Below are 20,765 nucleotides of genomic sequence, written 5' to 3' on the forward strand. Positions count from 1 at the left end.
CTTAATCAAAAGCCATGGTTGGGGAGACAGAGGTGAAGGAGAGACCCAAGTCCAACCCGGACTATCTAATGCAGCTGATGAACGATCGGAAGGTGATGAGTTCCCTGCCCAACTTCAGCGGCATCTTCACGCATCTGGAGCGGCTGCTGGATGAAGGTAACCCCCGCATGTGTTTGAAGCTTTGAACTCTGTAGCCACTTGTCACACTACAGGGGGAGATGAGGCCATCTTCTCTCTCTGTCTCTCGTCCAGTTTAGTGGTCAGTGTTCATAAAACGTGGCCGTTATCGACTGACTTTATTGAATTAGTCATTAACTGAAGGAATTCCTCAGTGGCTCCTCAGAAACGTAACAGCAGTGTTACCCGCATCACACAGTGGTAAATTATCCTGCTCACAGTACAATAAGACTGTTTGGATATCAAAACATTTGCCGAGCTGTGAGTGTAAACCCACATTCTTGGCTTCAAACTGTGGATGTAGGGGATGTGTTTGTTGCATGAAGTCACATTTTAATTTGTTGAGAGAAGCAAAGCTCTCTCTCTCTCCCTTTCTCTCTCTTTCTCTCTCTCTCTCTCACACACACACACACATTCACAGAGGGGCAGTTGGTGATGGGAACAAACAGACAGTTGTTAGTCTTTCCCAGTGACCTAATGCGCAGGCTTGTGTGAATGCTTGAGCCCATCCCTGAGCAGGAACGAGACTCTGTCACTGTGCAAAATATTTGATATCTGTATCTGGCTGCTTACACACCCTGAAGTCATGCTTTCTGCACAGATGATCAATGCACCTGATTAGTTGTACTTGTTGATATGCAAGATAAAAGAGAGGAATCGCAAAGAGACACAGCTCAAATGTCTCTAGTTGCTACCAGCTATCAAGGCCTGTCTTTGCTGCGGTTGCTGCACATCAGGATCACAGAGGTCCCGACTTTGCGCTCTGTGACAAGTCTCATGACGCAGCAAGGTTGTTCTCATATCAGACGACCTCTACAGCTCGGTAAAGAGGTCGAGTTAACATCTCTGGTTGTGTTCGTGTTAAGGACTGACAGCTGAGCGTATTCATCCCTCAGTGGCGATAATGTGACACCCATGGTTAGCATGAAAGACATTGTGCCATTCCCATTTTTGAGGCTGCCTGTGTCTTCTGCTTGACTTATGTGGGCAAGCTGCTCAGACGTAAGGCCTCTATATCAGAAAAAAAAAGTTTATGCAAGGCATTGTCAGGCTACATGACTCCTCCAAGGCTGCACTCTTGCCCAGTCTATATATAAAGTCCTATGACAGGCTGAAGTGTTAAGATAAGGCCTGCTGCAGCTCCCTGCTTTGTCTTTTTTCTTCTTGGACTTTCTTGTTCTTCTTTCACTTCTCATTTTCCTCGAGCTACTTTTAACTTTTAAGTGTGACAAAAGCCGTGTTTGTCTGCACAGATTTGTTTGTGTGCTTGCTTTAATAGTCACTTCTGGCGTCCAATAGGTTAGAATTGGTCATTAGGGGATCATCGGTGTCACTGCGGCAGTGGCTGTAATTATAGCGTCCTACTGTAGTTATTACGGTCAGACTTATCACTCTCAGAGCAGGGAGACGTGCCTGTCAGCGTGCTTAGGTCAGATGATATTTGCGCCTCAAGGCAGTTATTCTGCCGTGTGTGTGTGTGTGTGTGTGTGTGTGTGTGTGTGTGTGTAAGTGTGTTTGTCAGTGTGTGAGTTCAAACCAGGGGTCTGTGTGTATGTGTCACATATGTGTTTGTCTGCTCCAGTACCAGTTATTATTGTGCTAGTGTGTCATTACAAAGGCATCAGAGGCTAGCACTGGTCATCGAGACAGCACTAAACAAACACACAGGCAGACAAACATAGTCTGATTTATAACGGTGCTTCTGTAGTAAACCCGAGCCACAGATTTGACCTTTTAAGAAATACATTTTTACACTTAAGTCAGCTGTTCTGGTGTTTCAGTGACTACGTATGCTAATATGTTTTATAGTCTTTTCTGATGTTTCGTCGAGCTGAAACGTTTCAGGAAATCATTCGGGATCTATTTTTAAAGTTCATTTTAAAGCCAAATTCATTGATTGTAACTTATCCAAGTGTCTCTCTGGGCTGATATTTGGACAAAACAAGATATTCGTACACAAAAAAATGCTGATAAGTGAAAAAAGCGATTACAGATTAAAATGCTTGCTAATACTAGTATTAATACTAATACTTACTCATATTGCTTCATAAGATACCTTTTCCATATTTGCTGCTGAACGACTGCCCTGCACAGGACCCTCATTGGCTGGTAGGTCACTAAGACCCCCAGTAACTTCTGTTTTTCACTCACATTATTTACACAGCGATCTGATCTATAGTTGTGTGTCTGTGTGTGTGTGTGTCACACAGAAAGAAATAGACAGGAGGCTGTCAGAAATGGAGGACACCTTATTGCAAAGCATTCAGATTTTACATTGTGGTGCAGAATGCTTGTGACCGTCTCCCTGCCTGTTTGTCTCTCAGAGCTTCCTTTAATTCTGGCGACGGTGAGTCATCGTCCTAAGAAACGGACAGAAGAGAAGAAAGAAATGTGAAACTTGCTGTCCCCCTCCTCCATGGACAGACTTTCATAGTTGTCTTCAGTTCACTTTACACAACTTAACTCCTCCTTTCTCTCCCCCCTCCCCAAAGAAATTGGCAGGGTACGCAAAGACATGTACAACGACACGCTGAACGGCGGCATGTTCAACGGGCGGGACATGGAGGAGCTTCCCGAAGCTGTCGGTCCCGTGGCTCAGCTGCAGGAGAAGCTCTACGTGCCTGTCAAAGAGTACCCAGACGTGAGTGGGCAAATCAGTGACCTTTGACCTTTCTGTTTACTTTTCACTGTTGTCGCTTTATCTCTTCTTAGTTGCAGAAAGGCTGCCGGAAAATCAGCGTGGCTCCTGATCACAGGGACATTTTGACTTAGATTTCATCTAAAAGCTGATTTCATTCTGAGATCATCTTTGTCTACACCCAGTGATGTAATCTGAACTTAAAATAGATCAATAACGAACCATAGCCAATGGGTCCAATGGCATATAAATGAATAATTTGCAGGAATATCTCGGTTTGTTTACTCCAAAAGCCAATATTGTGATGTAAATCTCCCCACTGTGACGCTGTTTTCACCTTTAGGTTTATACCATAAATATTTACAGGAGCTCAAAACAGTGGATTAAGATTTTCCACCAAATATAAAGACAAGTGCACTGCAGCGAAGAGACTTTACCATCCAGCACATCCCTGCTCATGCCAAGTACAGCTAAGCACTTCAATATGAGTTATGCTGATCCAGATTGAACGACTCACATGATTTTCTCCACGCATCAGCTCGCCAATCACCAAATACAATGACAGGCTGTCCTCGCTCACATGACAAGAGACTAACAGGACACATGCAGGACTACATTGGAAAATGGTTGAGATCAGGGTTAAATTTAGAGAGGAGTGTGCACACAAACCTGGATTTGTGTGAGTGCAGGGGAAAGTCGAGGGTGACCTTAGAGGTTGGAATATGTTGCAGCCATTACTCAAGTTAACTTCTGGTTAAACTGGGGGGAAGAAAAGGTGGAAGAAGCTGGACAGCTGTTATCAGACAAGCGGATAAAGACAGAGCAATAGGGAATAGTGGCAGAAAAAAAAAAGACACGCACACACACAAACACACACAGGGGGGCAGCTGTCCAGTTAATCACTCAGTCTTAGTGACAGATAAGGTTAAGAGAACGTCGCTATCCTGTCATGCCACGAGCACCAGCCAGCACCCATATAATGAGCTATTTTTGTCTCTCTTAGTAACACAAACACATCGCAGATGCACAAACCACAAAGGCACACTCGCTCGTACAAATACTGGCACATAGTAAAAAACACAGTTTTGGCTTGGAGTGCGCAGCAAATCATTTCTTCCTTCAGCTCTGTTTATATCTGTGTGTTTCGCTCTTTTGCGCAGTTCAACTTTGTTGGGAGGATCTTGGGCCCACGTGGACTGACGGCCAAGCAACTGGAGGCGGAAACCGGCTGCAAGATTATGGTGCGAGGAAAGGGCTCCATGAGAGACAAGAAGAAGGTAAACGCACCAAGTAACGCTGAAGATACGTGTGTTTTATCATCACATTTAGGACTGTTTTCATACATCTTCACGTTATCTTTTTTAAAAGTGAGTCTGCTGTACTTTTCTCCATTTTCAGTCATCTCTATGCAGGCCACAGGTTCAATGATGGGGTTAATTTTAATAGGTTATACCATTGCACCAAAAATGCAACTGCTTGGTTGGTTTCTCTTCTTTTATCTGTCAAATTCTAACTCTGGTTGCGACCTTTGAAGCTCCAACCACCTGCTGATCAAACCTTCGGTTTCTCAGGGGCAGCCAATGAGAAGAAGGCTAGCTAAAAGGAGCATAGCCTTGAAGGGAGAAGAGTTAATGCAGAAGATGACCTGAAGGGTCTACATAAATAGTTAGTATAAGAAGGATTATTTTGCATGGTGAATCAGGCAAAGCTACTCTACTAGAATCTGACAGCATGGAGGTGGGAGTGAGCAAATACATTTTGGGAAATATGAATTTGAAAGACTATTGATGAAGGGAACTGGTTTAGAATGATTGCACCTCCAATCTTTCCACCTCAGATCCATTGTTCACTATGTTTTTTTTTACATATTAAAGAAAATGATATAACCTTTTAACAAGTGGGGCCCAGGTAGGTGGATTTTGTTGCCTCGGGGCATTGCAAAGCTGGCTGTTTTCCTCTCTTTTCAGTCTGCAGCCAATCTAAGCTTTTAGCTGTGGCAGTGATAGTATTCTCTTCATGTAACTCTGGAAGAAATCAAATCAAAGTGTAATAGTGTTTCATGGCAGGTTTACATTCTTTTTAGCTTGAAAGTCGACTTGGAGAAACTCTGGCTGAGGCAAGACATTACTGTCAAAGCTTCATTTTTGGTGTGTTTCCTATAGATCTTAGTTTTAGATGCTTTACAGCTCAACAATGAGATGACTCTGAAAAGCCTTTACGCTCCTCCAGAGATTTAAAAACTGCTAAGACTTGCTTTGTAACTTGTTAACAGTACCTGTGATTTGGAGAAACAGTGTTTTAACCCACCACACACTGAAACATGGCTTAAAATTGTAGAAATCTATATGATATATAAGCTGAGCGAATCATCAAGCATATGGAAAATAAATAGAAAAAACTTGCATCAGATGTGGCCTACTTCATATAGTGAATCATATAAGGCTCATATATTGTTTTAGTAAGTATCCAAAACATACAAGGTTCATTTATATAATTTTTCTAGGGATCTTATATCTGTTTTCACTGTTGTATGCTTTTCATACAAGTTTCACACAAGACAGATACAAACTTTATAAAATTTATATATATCTTTTCCATGTGGGTCTATAAAATTCTAAATGAAAAATGTTTATATTAGTAAGTGTAATTTAAAAAAAAAGATGTTATTTTGTGGTTTAGACGATCTTAGTGTCTAACCTTTAACTAGTAGCTTAATTTTATCCATGTTCAGCAGCATGCACGATTAGCTTCTATGTTCAGGACATCGGGGACGTGTGATAGATATAGAGAGCGAGGCTGAAGTGGACGAAGAGAGACGGGTTTTTCCAGGCCCAGAATGGGACTTCTGAGGTCGGGGGAGGGGGGGGGGGAGAGAGAGAGAGAGAGAGAGACAACAATATACGCACACGTGGTTCATGCACAGGAGAAACAATGAGTCTTTTTTCCTTCACTTCATATTTTATTTGCATGTAAAACTCCAAATTAAAAAACCCCAAATTTCCCCTATGCAGGAAAAACCCTGACAGAGAGCAATTAGATGTAACAGTTTTGCAAATCCCGGGGCCTTACTGGGTTAGATGGTTAAACTGACGCACAGTTATGCATGACTTTTTGACCACTCTGCCACATCTAACCAGAAACACAGTTTAATGTTTCTCCGAGACCATGATAGTTGTCATCCTAATGAGCCGACGTGCACGCAGAAGCAGACCATGCATCCCATGATGGGTCAAAGAGCTGAAAGACAGAAAGAAGGGCGGATAGATAAATAAAATGTAGGTTATATATAATTTTATAGCTAATTGGAAAAGGCAGTGAGTTGAGATGAGTTGGCTCAAAAACTGAGAGACAGATTAAGTGGGAGCAAAAAGGTCATTCTATCTATCTATCTATCTATCTATCTATCTATCTATCTATCTATCTATCTATCTATCTATCTATCTATCTGTCTGTCTGTCTGTCTGTCTATTCCTTCTCTCAAACTGAGTTTTGCTGCTCCGTTTTTCTTTCCTGTCCTGGTGTTCGGTCCATCTGTCCTCCCTTCCTCTCCCCTGGTGTCTGCTGTTGGACGGAGTCGGCTCAAGCTTTCCAAACGGCAGGTGGAGCAAGTCCAGCATTCCACCCCCCTCCCCTCTCACTCTCTCTCTATCTCTATCTCCAGAACATTCCCTACCCTGCACGCCCCTCAGTCAGAGACTCACACATACAGAAACACACAGAGACAGAGAGGGAAGGAAAACAGAGACACAGTGGGAGGCAACTGGGGGAGAAGGGAGAAAGATGTTGACTTTTAGTGCTCTTCAAAAATGATACATCTCACTTGACAAAACAGCCACAGAGGACACAATCTGCCGGAATGCCACACTGAGATCTCGGAATTTCTGTTTTAACTGTAGCTGCACCTCGCAGTTAATTTTCACTGGGAAAATAGTCTATTTATAATTTGTATTATCTGGCAGTCAATTCTGAAAAACAAAATTACGATTCTGCTGTCGCGTTAGAAGTTGTGCGAAGCTTCACTCAGAGGATTAGCTCTGAAGGACAAGCTTGCTCATTCTTTCCTCGGAGTTAGATGATGAGATTGCTATCACTTTCATTTCTGTATAACAAATTTGAAACTGTAGAGGGTTCACTTATCTTGGCATGAAGACTGAAAGGAAAGAAGCAAGCCTGGCAACTAAACTGTGCATAGTCAAGAAATGTTTCCTCCCATAAGCCGCGAATTTGCCATTTTGTCAAACGTTTGTTGTTTGGTTTGTTACTCGGCGGATTTTGTTATTCTAGGCTCGACCCAGATCGCTTGTTTCCCTCCCCTTGCACTACACTGCGAGTGTCGTGTCTGCTTGTTTATTCAAGTTGCCGCAAACAATGTGCAGCTCCTCTATGCACCGCTGTGCTCGAAGCTAAGGCTAACATCAACAACAACAATGGCAAACCAAAGCATTTGAAAAAGGGAAATTTGTACTGACAGAGTTGCTGGAGGAAAAGTTGTAGGCAAAGCTGCAGCGGTTGATGCTGGGGGCGGACGTGAATTTCCACAGCAGTCCCATTCACATGTTGTTTTATTTAGTTGAAAACCAAGAATGTTCCTGTCAGACATGAGTGGAAAAGATCTCTGGTGAACCATGAATGCCTAAGAAAAATCTGAAACCTTTGCTCAGATATTTTAGTCTAGACCAAGGGTATCAAACATGCAGCCCGGGGCCCAGAAGCAGTCCATCAAAGGATCTAATTTGGTCCAATAGGTGGATTTACAAAGTCTGAAAAATAGTTGGAAGTTCAGCAAAGAGACTTACAACACAGGAGAAGGAACCTGCTGTGTTTGTGGCTCTCCACTGTAATCTCTTAATTTCTAATCCACACAGAGTGAGTATAGACTTACATGTGGAGTTGAAGTGAAATTGCACCTTGTCTTATGAAATCTCATGCTGCTCATCATCCATTTTCTAAATGGATCACTTATTAAATGTGAAAGTTATTTACCAAGATCTATGTCTTGCTTTGTCTGGCAGATTTTTAGAAGAATGGGGTCAGCGTTCAGCTTTCAGGAGGCAATCTCCAGAATGTACTTATTTACATCACTAAAGAAAGGGAAAACTTTGGAGTGTCAGAGTTCTGGTATTTTCTTTTAATAAATAACGTTTTAATGTAATGTTTTTACTAGTATGGCTGACCGAATCACCCAACAGATTTTGCCAACCCAGGTGTCCATGTGAGGCTGACGATAACAAGCTTATTCCCAAACAGACTTTCTTCAAATTGCTTGAATTACATGATAGGAAATTGTAATTCACCGTTTTCAGTTACATGACTGGCGCCTGTTCCAACATACTGGACACACTCCATTAAACTCCAACACAAGCCTGTTGGTTTTTCCATCTGTTGTAAGCCATAAATATTTAGATGATCTTCCCAAAAAATAAAAGATGTATAAACAAACTGCAAGTTTTGGGTACCTGCTATCCATATACTGCATCTGTCACAGCATTTCACTAAAAGCTGTGAAGTCTGTGCCAGAGCTCAGCATTTGAAGTGTTTACATATGTGTTGTGGGTTATACCTTCTCTTGGAAGAACAGCAGTTTTACGTACAGTTTATTCAATCTGAGCCAACATTTATGACATTTGGGGGATGAGACAGGAAAAGGACTTGTTCCTTGTCAAAGCAATAGCAAGGACTAGTTAAGGGAAGCATGTCATCTAACATGGATTCCTTGGTTGTTGTTAGATTGAGAGTCATTGTTCTGGGGCATTAAAAATAAGGCAGTAATATTTTGAAAAGGTTACATGACGTTTTTTAATCAAAATCTATGTCTGATGTCGGTTTTAATGACCCACCATTGACAGAGTTGCTGTGAACATGGCCGAATCAATTGGTTTGCATAGCTGCACTCTGCTCTTCCCTATCAGTTGCGAAAAAACCGAGTAGCTCATTAGTGCATCCGAAAAACCGGCTATCGGGCATTTAGGCAAAACAAAGCTGGTAAACAAAATAACTCGGGCAGTGTAAGAAAGCTTTGTGTGTGGCCTCCAGGTGGGCCCTTGTATAATGATGTGTCACATGAAAACTATGAATTATCTGAAACACACAAAAGCAGATAATGGAGCTATTTGGAACACAGATGCGTCCAAAACATGTGTGAAACCGACAAATGCAAGTCGTTGGTGTTTTAGTTGACAACGACTTCATAAGCGTTGATTTATTAGTCATTTCACTATCAGTTTTAACGAAGTGACAGAGCAGGGAGAAGGGAAGAAAGGAGGTGTTAAAGACAAAAGAGATTTAGGGAGATGTTACACAAAAACTCGAGAGTGCAAAACCTTCAGTTCAGTTCAATGCAACACCAATCTTGTGTAACCACTGAAGAACGGCACGTTGTTCCACGAGTTTGATACGCCTCCCGAGTTGCATTAGACAACCTTGAGCCTTGTGTGTAGTTTGAGGGCCAACCAGAACCAGAGCCAAAGAAGAAAGAAAAGTGAAAATCCTGTTCCCTCTTCGTAGCAAAAGGACCGAGGTTGTGTGTGGCGCATTCAAAGAAGAGCTTTTTTTTTCTTTTTTTTTCTTAAACTGTTTGTGTGTTTCAGGAGGAGATGAACCGAGGGAAGCCCAACTGGGAGCACCTCAGCGAGGACCTCCACGTCCTGATCACAGTGGAGGACACACACAACCGCGCCAAGATCAAACTCCAGCGGGCCATCAACGAGGTCAAGAAACTTCTCGTGCCCGCTGTGAGTATCAGTATAGCGTTTTACGTACAGAACCGAGGGGAAAACTGTGTGACTGGATCAGAGTTCGCTGTGTTGGTATGCATGGAAGGGGGAAGGGGGATTGTCAGACCAAAAGTGTGTGTGTATATGTGTGTGTTTGTGCCTTTTTTTGTGTGTGTCTCTGTGTGTATGAGAGAGTATGTGTAAAGGGTTAGGGTAATTAGGGAACACGCATAAAGGGGTTTCCATGGAAACCCCGGGTTGTTTGAAAGGCTGAGGGAATGAATGGAGAGTCTGTTCACTCGTTCTCCCCACTCCATCACTGCTTTCACTCGTTCACAACTCACTTCATTCCCAACTACTGGCTACAGTATTCCTTTTTCTCCATGTTTTTTCTTTTTTTTTTTTGTCCACACAAGAGAACATTTTGATTGCACTCCTCAACATTTCTCACATTCCCCAGCCCACCTACTGCCCCCCTACAGACTCACATAAACGTACACAGTGATCACACTGGAACATTGCGCACACACGGGCATATAGACACAGGGACACACACACCCATACTCTAAATTACCCCGTGTTTGACACATAACCACAAAGGCACATATTTCGAAATCACAAAGCCCTTCCTTTTTCATCTCTGCATCATTTGCAACAATAGAAACAGATTGAAAAGCCCAGCGGGAGGGGGGGGGGGTCTATTGCAGCAATCAGCCGTCACTTCCCGTTCAGTTCACAGCACGGTACACGCCAGCCCTCAGCTTTAAAGTATGTGAGGAGTGTGTGAAGGCAGTCAGGAGCTAAAACACCTGTTAATCTATGGTTGTGCATGTATGTGTGTTTGTGTGCAGGATAACGTCAGTGATATGTGTTAGTTTAACCCAGCTGACCTTCCTCTCGAAATGTAAATCAGTCAAGCTTTTCACCACGCTGTAACTAGAGCTAAGAAGCTAGCGTCGCTGACACTGAATACGTCTTGTGTGGTGGGGCGGCTATGTTCAAGGTCTGCTCGGCTTCGTCACAGGCAGTGTTTAAGATCCCTGACGTTTTTCCCTTTAGAAAACATTTTAATTCATTTTGCTAATTAGTTTCAGCATACTGTAAGATTTGCTGACTTCTTGAAGGGAATCTGACAAAAGTTCATTCATTTGCTTGTGAACTGGTCAGTGACAGTCATGGCTAAGGAAGCTGATTGTGCTGCTCTGCTTGGATGTGTTGGTGTAGGCTGAGGGGGAGGACAACCTGAAGAAAATGCAGCTGATGGAGCTGGCCATTCTCAATGGGACCTACAGAGACGCCAATGTCAAGACGCGTAAGGATGACATCATAGATACATGTGGAGGAGGGTTGGTGGGTGACAAAGGAAGGGTCTTGGTACAGGAGTCCACTGTATATATGAACAATGCCTCTGTTTCTCCTTTTAAATAGACTGTTTGTTCTCCCTTCTTCTTCTCTGTCTATTGTATGTGCACTTTGTGTGCGCTCACATGTGGGTGTGTGCTCAAATTTTTCATTATTGTATGTTTGTGTGCTTTACAGCCACCGCTGCCTTTCCTCTAGCGACCCCTCAGGCGCCTCGGATCATCACAGGCCCGACGCCCGTCCTGCCCCCCACCCTGCGCAACCCCGCCCCTGTCACCACACCTACACTCATGCCTCTGATCCGTCAGATCCAGAGCTCCACTCTCGTGCCGGGAGCCAATCCACATCCGGCGCTGGTGCAGCAAGGGCCCGAATCTGGAATCATCTACACGCCCTATGAGTATCCCTACACACTCACGCCCTCCATATTGGAATACCCGATTGACTCAACTGGAGTATTAGGTATATAAAAATGGAAAGTCCTGCACTGTCATGCGTAGTCAATGGATGTATTATGAGAACTGGATACTGGACTCCAATAAAAGTTTCTTACCAAACATTAGAAAAGAAAATCCTTCCGTAAGGGTTTCTTTTCCTTGCCCTTCCCATTTACCCCCAAAATTTCACACTGAAATACTGAACAGGGCCACAGCAAAGTTCTGCACTAGTATCCGGCAACACCAAACCTACATCTATAGGTTTGTGGTTAGCAGAGTCATATAAAAGTGCACATTATTATTTTACTACATTTAATTTAAAGATAAGATTATCACAGTGTAGCTCACCGTGCAGTGCTGTCAGAGGTGCTGCTTGGGGCTCCCGGCCCCAGGGCTGACGAACTTTAAACTACAGCAATGGAAATGTGCATCCTTTATGATGACAGTAGGAGAGACCTGACCTCCCTAACAGGGCCTCTCCTGACTCCACTCACTCCCCTTCTACTGTGGCACGCATGAATCTGTTTAAACAACCCTACTAACAACTCAACGAAAGTGTCCCTCAGGATATAATGCTAATTGCTAGTTTAGCTTTAACGCTGGTTAACGGACACTTAAATAACATAACTTCCTCAAGCATCAAATAATTTGTTTTGTTTACTTTGATGTTTGCCATTTGTTATCGTAGCTAGCAGAGCAGCCTGGTGTGTCCAGATCTGCTGGCCATGACGTGACAGTTGAATGTGAGTTGGGAAGTCTGTTTACAATTTACTTGTTAATGTAGCCTGCAGGCTAGATGAACGTAGAAGCTAATAGTTACAGTATTAAAACATCATAATCAGTCAGCTTGGTGCTGTTGCAAAAATAAAAATTAGATGAATGTGTTACCTGTTTGCTTTACAGGACTGCTGTTGGTGTTGTATCAGATTATTTAGTTGGAGGGGCCCTGTTGTGAAATTTTGTCCAAGGGCTAAAAAGATTCTATAATCGCCACTGGACACTATCACCATACAGTTACAATACAGCAATTGTACCAATCTTGATGCATTTCAAGTCAGTTAACTACGATAAATCATGATAACTGTGTTTCTAAACACTTTTAAAAGATAAAAAGCAGGAATAAATTATTTATTCACTGCATTTTAGCGACAAAGTTTTCAGTTTAACTTAATTAAAGGGCCCAGTTTGCCACAGGGACAAATTGGCTACCATATCCAGCTCTTGTAATACATCCACAGCATATATAGATGCATGCAGAAGCTCATTGCTGGGCTAACAGTCCCTTCTCCCTGTGTTTTTGCAGGTATGGCTTTCCCAACCAAAGGCTAAGCGATAGCAACCCTTCCTAGCACACACACGGACTGGCTTGCAGAGACCCCTCCTCCCCTTTCCTCCTCCTCTCCCTTTCCTCCTCCTCTCCCTCCCATCCTCCTACACACTTATCCCACAGAGCAAACATGCAAAGTTTGCTTATACTTTAGGATGACAGATTCCTCAACAGTCATTATGTAGTCAAGTGTCCATTCCTGTTAATTTCCTCTTTGTATTAGCACACTAGTGTTGTGGTGTGACAGCTATTTAACTTTTTTTAATAGTTCAGCTTCCGCTTGTAATTTTTTAACCTATTTTAGTGAACCCATAGATATTTTAGAGCTGCTGTTTGTGATTTAACCTATGTTAAAGCTTATTTTGATCACAGAGCTATATAGAGTGACTTTGCTTACAGCTGATGTTGAATCTACTAGTGAAGCTTAATGAGAAATTAGTGGTTTGGTTTAATATTTTCTTTAGAGAACAGAAGACCACAAAACAACAAAAGATTCTCTCTTAGAAGCGAGATGTGTTTGACTTATTTTCACCCTCAGCCTTGAACACTTTGTAAATTCCTGGTTTCACTGATGTTGGTGCCATGGGTGGACTGTCTGATGTCTTTCTGATGAGTAACCTTCTGTGTTCTGTTTTGGCGATGCCAATGGCTGTTAGCAGGTGCCATGACCACTAAGGTACGACGCCACGACAAGAGAATCCATCCTTACCAAAGGGTAGTGACCACAGACAGAGGTTAGTTAGCTCACCAGCCACTTTATGTGTATGTGTATCTGTATGTGTGAGTGTTAGCGTGTGTGCATGCAGACCAATGGACCAATTTCAGTTTACATGTGTCTGTAATACGGCATGCCTAAATAAGAAGTAACTGTATCAGGCGAAAAGGTCACAATGTGAAACAGTATTTGTTGCAGTGAAAGTGAAATAAGTGAGCGGATTGGGAGGAACCATGTTAGGGGTGACAGCTGCAGCGGTTATCTGTGCTCGCCTGTTAACTTAAACTGGATGGCTCTCAGGCCGGGAACCTCTCAATTAGAATGGATCGTTCCATTCATGTGACTCGGTCCTTGTGACTCTGGATTCGGAGTCCTCTCTCAGAAACTTTTATTTTTTTTTTTTGTTGTTGTTGTTTATCTCTTCAGTACTACTTTTGACCCTGCAAATACTGTGGGAAACATATTTATACCCAACTTCATTCCACTAGATTCCACAGATATTTTTTTATTACTGATGAAATCTTGTGTTACGCCCACTTACTACATGACACTTAAACGGATTGTCTTTCTTCTAAAGATCTTTCAATTCATGGCGATCTTTAGTTTTTACTACTAAAACACAGCGTGTGATAACTACTGAAGTCTGTGTTACAAGCTCTTTTGTACGAAATACTGTTGTTTGTGGTCTTATCGGTCGCCCACTGGACTTTATCATTGGGGCTGTTTACATCTTTCATTTATTTCCTAGCCAGAGTGGTGCTGTTACCATGTATTTAGCTGCAAAATAAATTTGTATATAGGGATTTTAAGTAAGGATTTAAGTGCTTATATAAAGCTTATGGAACAAGATCGCTTGGAAATACTTGTAGTTTGTTTTTGTTTTTTTTTAGTTTGTAAATTTTTATTTTTGTTTTTATGGTATGCTTTTTATAGATGAAGTGTCTCCATGTAAAACTTTATTCAAAGTGTGTAGCTACTACTGTTTTAGTCACCGCGAAGGTGGCAATGAAGGCAGTGTTTTGCTCTGTGTATTTAAGATGAGGTGACCTTCTCGATTCACGGGCCTCGTGACTGTTTTATGCAATAGAAATGGACTTAGCTAGCTACAATATATGTGTGTGTGAGCGGTGGCGCTCTTGTTGTACACAATGGACAAAAAAACACTAAAAGGCAATAAAGATGACTATTGAAAAAAAACAACATCTCTAAGGAAAACCAAAGCCTCTAAATTCTTGCAGATAGACTTGTCTATTGTGAAACTGTTTCTTAAGTCCCTCTAAAATCACCATCTCTTAACCTCTCATCGCTGTCTCTTACGGTGCCTCTTTGCTTACTGTAGTTTTTAGGCGCTCTTCTAATACTTCATAGCAAATGGATCAAACCATAATCAATAATCAGTTAATCATCAAGATCTTATGCCTGCTGCTAAACATGAGCTCCACTTGTGAGTAAAGTTTTTCTGAGGCCTGAGCACTTTTTTCCTTGGACATAAAGGTCACTCTCTCACCCACATGAAACCATGCCGTCTCCCTCTCTGTCCATGGTTTCACTGTCTGTCTGTGCTAGACGTAGCCCAGCTAGCATGAGTAGTATCACTATAGCAGCAGTCTCATGACAGGAGGGCCGCCTCCTAAACCTCAGCCCTGCTAACGCATTCATGAGCACATGTGAGCATTGCTAACCAGCCATTCCTTATGTCAACACCCAGAGGTTGATGTAAGTTTGCGCGAATGGTTATGCGGAGCTCATGAAGGTGTTGTGCAGCTCTTCTGTAATGCGCCTCCTGCTGTGTGACTGCAGTAGATCTGCCTTGTTGTCATCCCGACGCCACTAGCTGACACTAATCTCTCTTCTATCTTTTTTTCTTTTTATGTCCCCCCTTTTATGTGCCCTTTTTGTTTCCTTTCCACGTCTGTCCGTCTCTGTCCGTCTAACTCTAGCTGCCACGGCAACTAACCCATGACCCCTTGACCTTCTGACCTTTCCGTCCACTGATGACCCACCCATCTCTGCCCGCTGGCGCGCTCATTGGCCCGCGGCCCTGCCACTCCCCCAAGCTCAGCCAACCAGAGACCAGAACATTGGGAGCAACCCAGCTGCTTCTGTTTAACCAACCAACCAGACGACAGCGATCATGGGAATAAACCTCAGGACCCCGCCCATCACCGAGTCCTAACCCAAACTTTACCAAACGTGCCTTCTTCCGATAGCCCAAAGCCAGTCGAAATTACAACCCTAAGCAGTAGACTTTACTGAGGATGGGCCACAAACTGGTGAAGGGCTCCTAAATAACCCCCGGCTGTGCCACACTGTCTCTCTGAGCTGCCATGCCTTCAGTCCATTTGATGCAATAATAATAACATGGTAACTAAACTGATAATGGTGGTACTTATCCAGCACAGAAACCCTCCATAAATACTAAACTGACGGAGATATGTTGATGTTTTGATACATTTTTTTCCTCAGCGGGCACCTCTCTTACCTTATTCGCATTATAACATTTATAATTCATTTACAAATGCTCACGTATTGTCATGCTTTCCTTTTAAAAAGACAGTTCCAGATATGCATTTGACAGGTCAGATACTGCACAGCACGTACCGTCAAAAATGTCTCTTATTTCCTCTTGGTAACACATAAAATGCCAACGTGGAGCTTTTTAAAAAAAACTTCTTTCATTATAAAGCGACAGGTGCCTGATGGGGAAAAAGAACAAACTGGAATCCAAAATGCCAAAGTATCTCTGAGTGTTTCCTAATAGGTAACGTGTGTTTATACTGAGACGACACATACAGGACGAATGCCAAGCCTGTGCAGTATGAATACACACATAAAGGGGAGGGAAGGTTGAACTCCTTTTGTCAAATTCTCGAGGACTTACACAACGATGCCTTTTTTTTTTTTCTCCACACTACAGTATTCAGCGAGCTTGAACAACAGTGCCTTTATTTATTGAGAGCGATGGAACAATGTTACACCTAAATCTTTGACTATGGCATCATGGCATTGTGCCCAGCTTGGTATTATATCATCTCCATTTTTACGACTTTACATCCACGGCTCTTCTCAATTCAAATTACGGTGCCAAGAGAATAAATAAAAATAATAAAAGGTGGCTCATTTGCATTGGAAGTGCAGCGCAGTATCGAAGCTACGTCTGAAATGTTTATGCGAGGTTCGGACGCCTCCGTAAAACAGTGTTACATTTTATGTCTTTGTTTTATTGTTTCTTTCGGGTGATTGTGCTGCTGGAGATGAAGTCGTCCTTATGTCTCTGCATGTGTTTTGTTTTTTTTTCCGAGGGTGTGGTACGGTTTTACAAACACAAAAACACACGCACACACACACAAGCCAAGTGATGCCTTGATATAAGAGAAAACATGCATTCGTAACATCTGTAACAAGTTTATAATGTATTTTTATATCCTATTTTGTACGTGAAAATAACATTAAATGACCTTTTCAGATGAGAACATTATGCCTTATTATGGAGAATAATTTGATAACTATCACTATCCTTCATGTGTCATAAGTAATCATGTCACAATGTCCTGATAAACTGGAGTCTCTGATGTTCTCTGTATTAACTTGAGCCTCCTTTGCTTGCCTTCTGTGCCTTTTTGTATACTATGAGTGTGACAATTAACAGTGTAGTACAACATTAATCTACTCTTCAGTGCCAAGTGTAGGTTACTAACTGTTACCACTTGTGTGATTATTAACCTCTTTAATGGTATCTGTCTCTGCCTTTAAAAAAAAAAAAACATGTGTGTCTAAAAAGAATTAAAATGAAAAGAGGAAGATACGTGTTGAACGATGATCTTTTAACTTTTAAAGTATTCTGAGCAGGAATAACTCTTTGTAAACGATTAAACTCATAGTTGTAAAACTAACAAACTTTGTTGCTTTTTCTCTGTAGCACTTAATTATGCAAATCGGCTTCCTTTCCGCATACTAATCACCAAACACTCCTCAGATTCACAAGGGGTGGGGAAAAAACCCAAGCTGATACTTAAAGACAAAAAGGAGGGAAAAGGGCCAAAACATGTTTTTCCCACTTCTCCTTTTTTTTTTCTTCCTGTGTTCTGGCTCTCTGTCTTCCTCTGTTATTTAAGTGGACATTACACACATTGATGTGTGTAATAAGAGAGAAGAAAACACCCAGCTCACCATGGTTTCTCACAGGCATGCACATGTATAACAGAAAAAAAAAACGGGGGGGGGGGGGGTTTCAGGTTTGGGGGACGAGATGGCTGGGGAATTGAAGGGAAATTGATTGTGCAAGCTCGCCCTTAAACATCTGCAGAGTAAATATTCCACATGATCACGGTCCGTCCCTGAAGCCTCAGAAAACCACAGCTAATAACCCACATGCTGTGCGTCATGGTAGCTATTGCTTGTTTTCATTTAAACAGAAATTTGAGCCTGTCGACACCTGTAGTTAAGTAAAAGTTCTTTTTAAAACTGCAGATTTAAAGTTTCTCACATGCAAAAAAAAAAAAATCACATGAGGGTTTTTTCTGTGGTGAATGAACCCGTGGGTGGCTCATTCGCCCTCTCCCTGCCCTTCCTGCTTTCATTGTGGAGTCGGGGGGTGGGGGTGGGGGGGGGGGTGGGGGGGGGGTGGGGGGTTGATATTGAACTTCAGGCTTGGAGTTGAGCCTGCACTGTGGAGGCAACCCCACTGATCACAGAGAGAGAGAGAGAGAGAGAGGGGGGACATAATGTGACCACTGCTGACAATCCTCTGGACAGGAAGAAGCAGAGTGGAAGCACTGAGTGGACATAGCAAGAGAGAAAAAAAGAGAAGAGAGAATGTGTGTGTGTGTGTGGATAGAGATGGGTGGGGGTGCGTGCATGTCTGGATGGGTGTGTACCCTTGTCTTCGTTTTTCCTGTTTTCACTTGAGTTTTTGTGCTTTTTTTTATTCTTGTTCTCTGGTATGAAACAGTCTTTAAGCATCTGGTAATGTATTCTGCAGTCAGCGCTCCCCATTGCCAACACTGGGGCCCAGGGCTCCCAGAGCTTACAATCAAAGTGTGTTAGCGTGTGCGTGTGTGTGTGTGTGTGTGTGTGTGTGAGTGTGTGTGAGAGAGAAAATGAGCAAAAAGTGAGAAGGAAAGACAGGTTGATTTATATTGCTATGTATGCACAGCATTCTCCACTTAATGAACAACCCCTGATTTCCTCTGCTTGGTAAATATTTGATGACTGAGCGGTGGAATGATTTTAGCTGAAATTCAGAGGACTCCTACAAGCTGCTTAAAAGTTGTATTTCAAACCCCTCTCTCTCCCTCTCTTGTCCTCTTCCCATGTAAATAAGGCCAACTCCCCCTAACTCCACACACCCTTCTGAGGCAGTTTAAAGACCCAACACTGTCTCCTTGTATCCTTGGCAACCAGCATACACTGGGGTCCTGTCGTGGCCTCTCTGTCTTTTGTGTTTGGGAGCTCAGAGAGACAGAGAGAAAGAGAGAGAGAGGGAGAGGAAGAAGAGAGGAGAGGAAGGAGACGAAAACAAGACTTACTGAAAAAGACAACAAAGATGACATCACCGCTATTTTATCCCACAACTGAAAATTTGGTTTGTAGCCCAACTGTGATGATGATTATGATGATGAGTAGCCAGAGGCACAAAATGGGTAGCAGCTCAATCTAAGAGAGAGAGAGAGAGAGAGGTGGGGGAGAGAGAGAGGCCCAGGGCTGAATGGGGCATTGTGGGAAAGACAGTGGGCACACTGGGCAGTAACACAGAGAACACTAACTCACAGATCATGCCAGAGAGTCTGAAAACACCCACACTGGGCGACAATGGCAAACTTCATCGCTCCACTTGGCCCCCTCTGAATACACACATACAATGGCAGAATCCAAATAAGATGCTCTGTTATTCGTGAAATTTAACACACTACATTCCTTCAGTGCCTCCATCCCTTTGGCCAGCAGCAGATGGCCTGGTCCGAGCTGCACTGAACGTGCACGTCATGTGTTGCACGACAGGTAGGGCACCCAGCTGGCCTGAAAGGTGTGACAGGTGTCGTGGAAGTTGTTTTACCTCCTCAGCTCTGCTTCCCTGCTTCAAGTAAATGCAAACGGCGTCATGCAAATTTAACTTGTATGTGCCACGACTGGTAACAAATTTAACTTAATCAGTTAATTAAATCAAGCCTAATTAGAGCGAGGACCGAGAAGGACCAGAACCAGCAGGTTTGACCCTCTGCAACCGGTTTCATCTGTACGGTGGGCTCTCTGCTGCCACCCTGTGCCGAATGTGAGGAATTGCACCTCTTACTCGAGAAATGTTTGCAATAAACCAACAGGTAAGGAGTTAAAAGACAGGAAAATAAAAAAAACCCCCACAGCATGCGTCAGCAGTAGAGCTGAATTCGTTATCTGATTGAATGACTAGTTCCAAGAAAGGTAAGACAATGAGTCTTGATGGGGATTTTTTTTTTCACAATTTCACAAACTTCTGATAGAAGGATTAGATTAGAAATAAAATAAGTAAAACTTGCAGTAAATCTATGAGAATTAAATAATGATTAATATATGGGGTTATCTGTTGTACATCTGATTTGTTTTATTGCACCATATGTCAAACATCTGAAAATCATCTACTTCATCTGGATGTTATCTGTTCATTCAATAGATGTGAGTCTCAGACAATGAGGCGTAATGATTGGATTTTTAAGACGTTTCAGTTTTTATACCCATTAAATAAAATGAAGTGTGCCGTGAGTATTTTGTACATAAAATAATTTTTGGTATATTTGCAAATTGCTCATTAAGCATTTTGAAGCTGACAATGGATAGAAAAATCATGAAGTCCAATTTGTTTTCAAGTGCAAGAACAATATTGTATATTTACCAGTTTATACTGTAACCAGGAGTAGCAGAATGTTAAAACAGATTACTTGATTGTTCCTCTTTTTCTTTTTTTATTATGTTTTACCATTATTGACATTTTCATATAATTACTTTTACTTACACGGAATATATTCTTGTACTACCAATGCAATTTCTATCTTAAAAACATTCTATATCTGCTTTTATTATGCAAGGAATCATGAGGCTGCAGAACAATGTGGATTTATCCCAGCCAATCAGCAAAGATCAGGCTATGTGACAGATAATGACATTACTGCATGCAATCAATCAGCAGTGACCTGGGGTATTTCACACCTCAGCGTTCTTTCAGGAAATTGGATTTTTCTACCCCCTACCTACTCCCACACCTGCGGTCATAGCATTGAAACTAACAGTGGTAAGTTGTTCTATTTTTTGTGGCATAAAAATGGTGGCACCTTATTTGATCACAGGCCCTGTTCACCTGAAACTAGTGCAAGCAATGGTAAGAACATTTTTTGACATACACCGGATGGATCTGTGAACCGTA

General features: G+C 42.3%; 1 protein-coding gene across 7 annotated transcripts; it reads left to right on the forward strand.

The window, feature by feature from the left end:
• The first annotated feature begins 14 nt into the window (after window positions 1-14).
• Window positions 15-17,266, forward strand: qki2 (QKI, KH domain containing, RNA binding 2). Of its 7 annotated transcripts, none has more exons than XM_085169508.1 (9): window positions 15-156; window positions 2,670-2,818; window positions 3,976-4,092; window positions 9,403-9,546; window positions 10,753-10,840; window positions 11,068-11,352; window positions 12,607-12,630; window positions 13,311-13,388; window positions 15,310-17,266. In XM_085169508.1, the coding sequence occupies exons 1-9, from the start codon at window positions 15-17 to the stop codon at window positions 15,330-15,332; spliced, it is 1,050 nt and encodes a 349-aa protein (XP_085025634.1). In that variant the 3' UTR covers window positions 15,333-17,266. The 7 variants fall into 7 exon arrangements, with proteins under 7 accessions (XP_085025634.1, XP_085025635.1, XP_085025636.1 ...); XM_085169509.1 differs by having other exon boundaries at window positions 13,314-13,388; XM_085169510.1 differs by lacking the exon at window positions 12,607-12,630.
• The last annotated feature ends 3,499 nt before the right edge of the window (window positions 17,267-20,765 follow it).

The sequence above is a fragment of the Neolamprologus multifasciatus genome, chromosome 8, assembly GCF_963576455.1.
Source record: "Neolamprologus multifasciatus chromosome 8, fNeoMul1.2, whole genome shotgun sequence".
Classification (NCBI taxonomy): domain Eukaryota; kingdom Metazoa; phylum Chordata; class Actinopteri; order Cichliformes; family Cichlidae; genus Neolamprologus; species Neolamprologus multifasciatus.

What these genes read in the sequence shown, in the direction of transcription:
- qki2 (XM_085169508.1), top strand. Translation starts at nt 15, where the DNA reads ATGGTTGGGGAGACAGAGGTGAAGGAGAGACCCAAGTCCAACCCGGAC. An exon ending in AGACGCCAATGTCAAGACGC is followed by an intron (nt 10,841 to 11,067) that starts GTAAGGATGACA and finishes TGTGCTTTACAG; the next exon opens with CCACCGCTGCCTTTCCTCTA. An exon ending in TTCTCCCTGTGTTTTTGCAG is followed by an intron (nt 12,631 to 13,310) that starts GTATGGCTTTCC and finishes AATGGCTGTTAG; the next exon opens with CAGGTGCCATGACCACTAAG.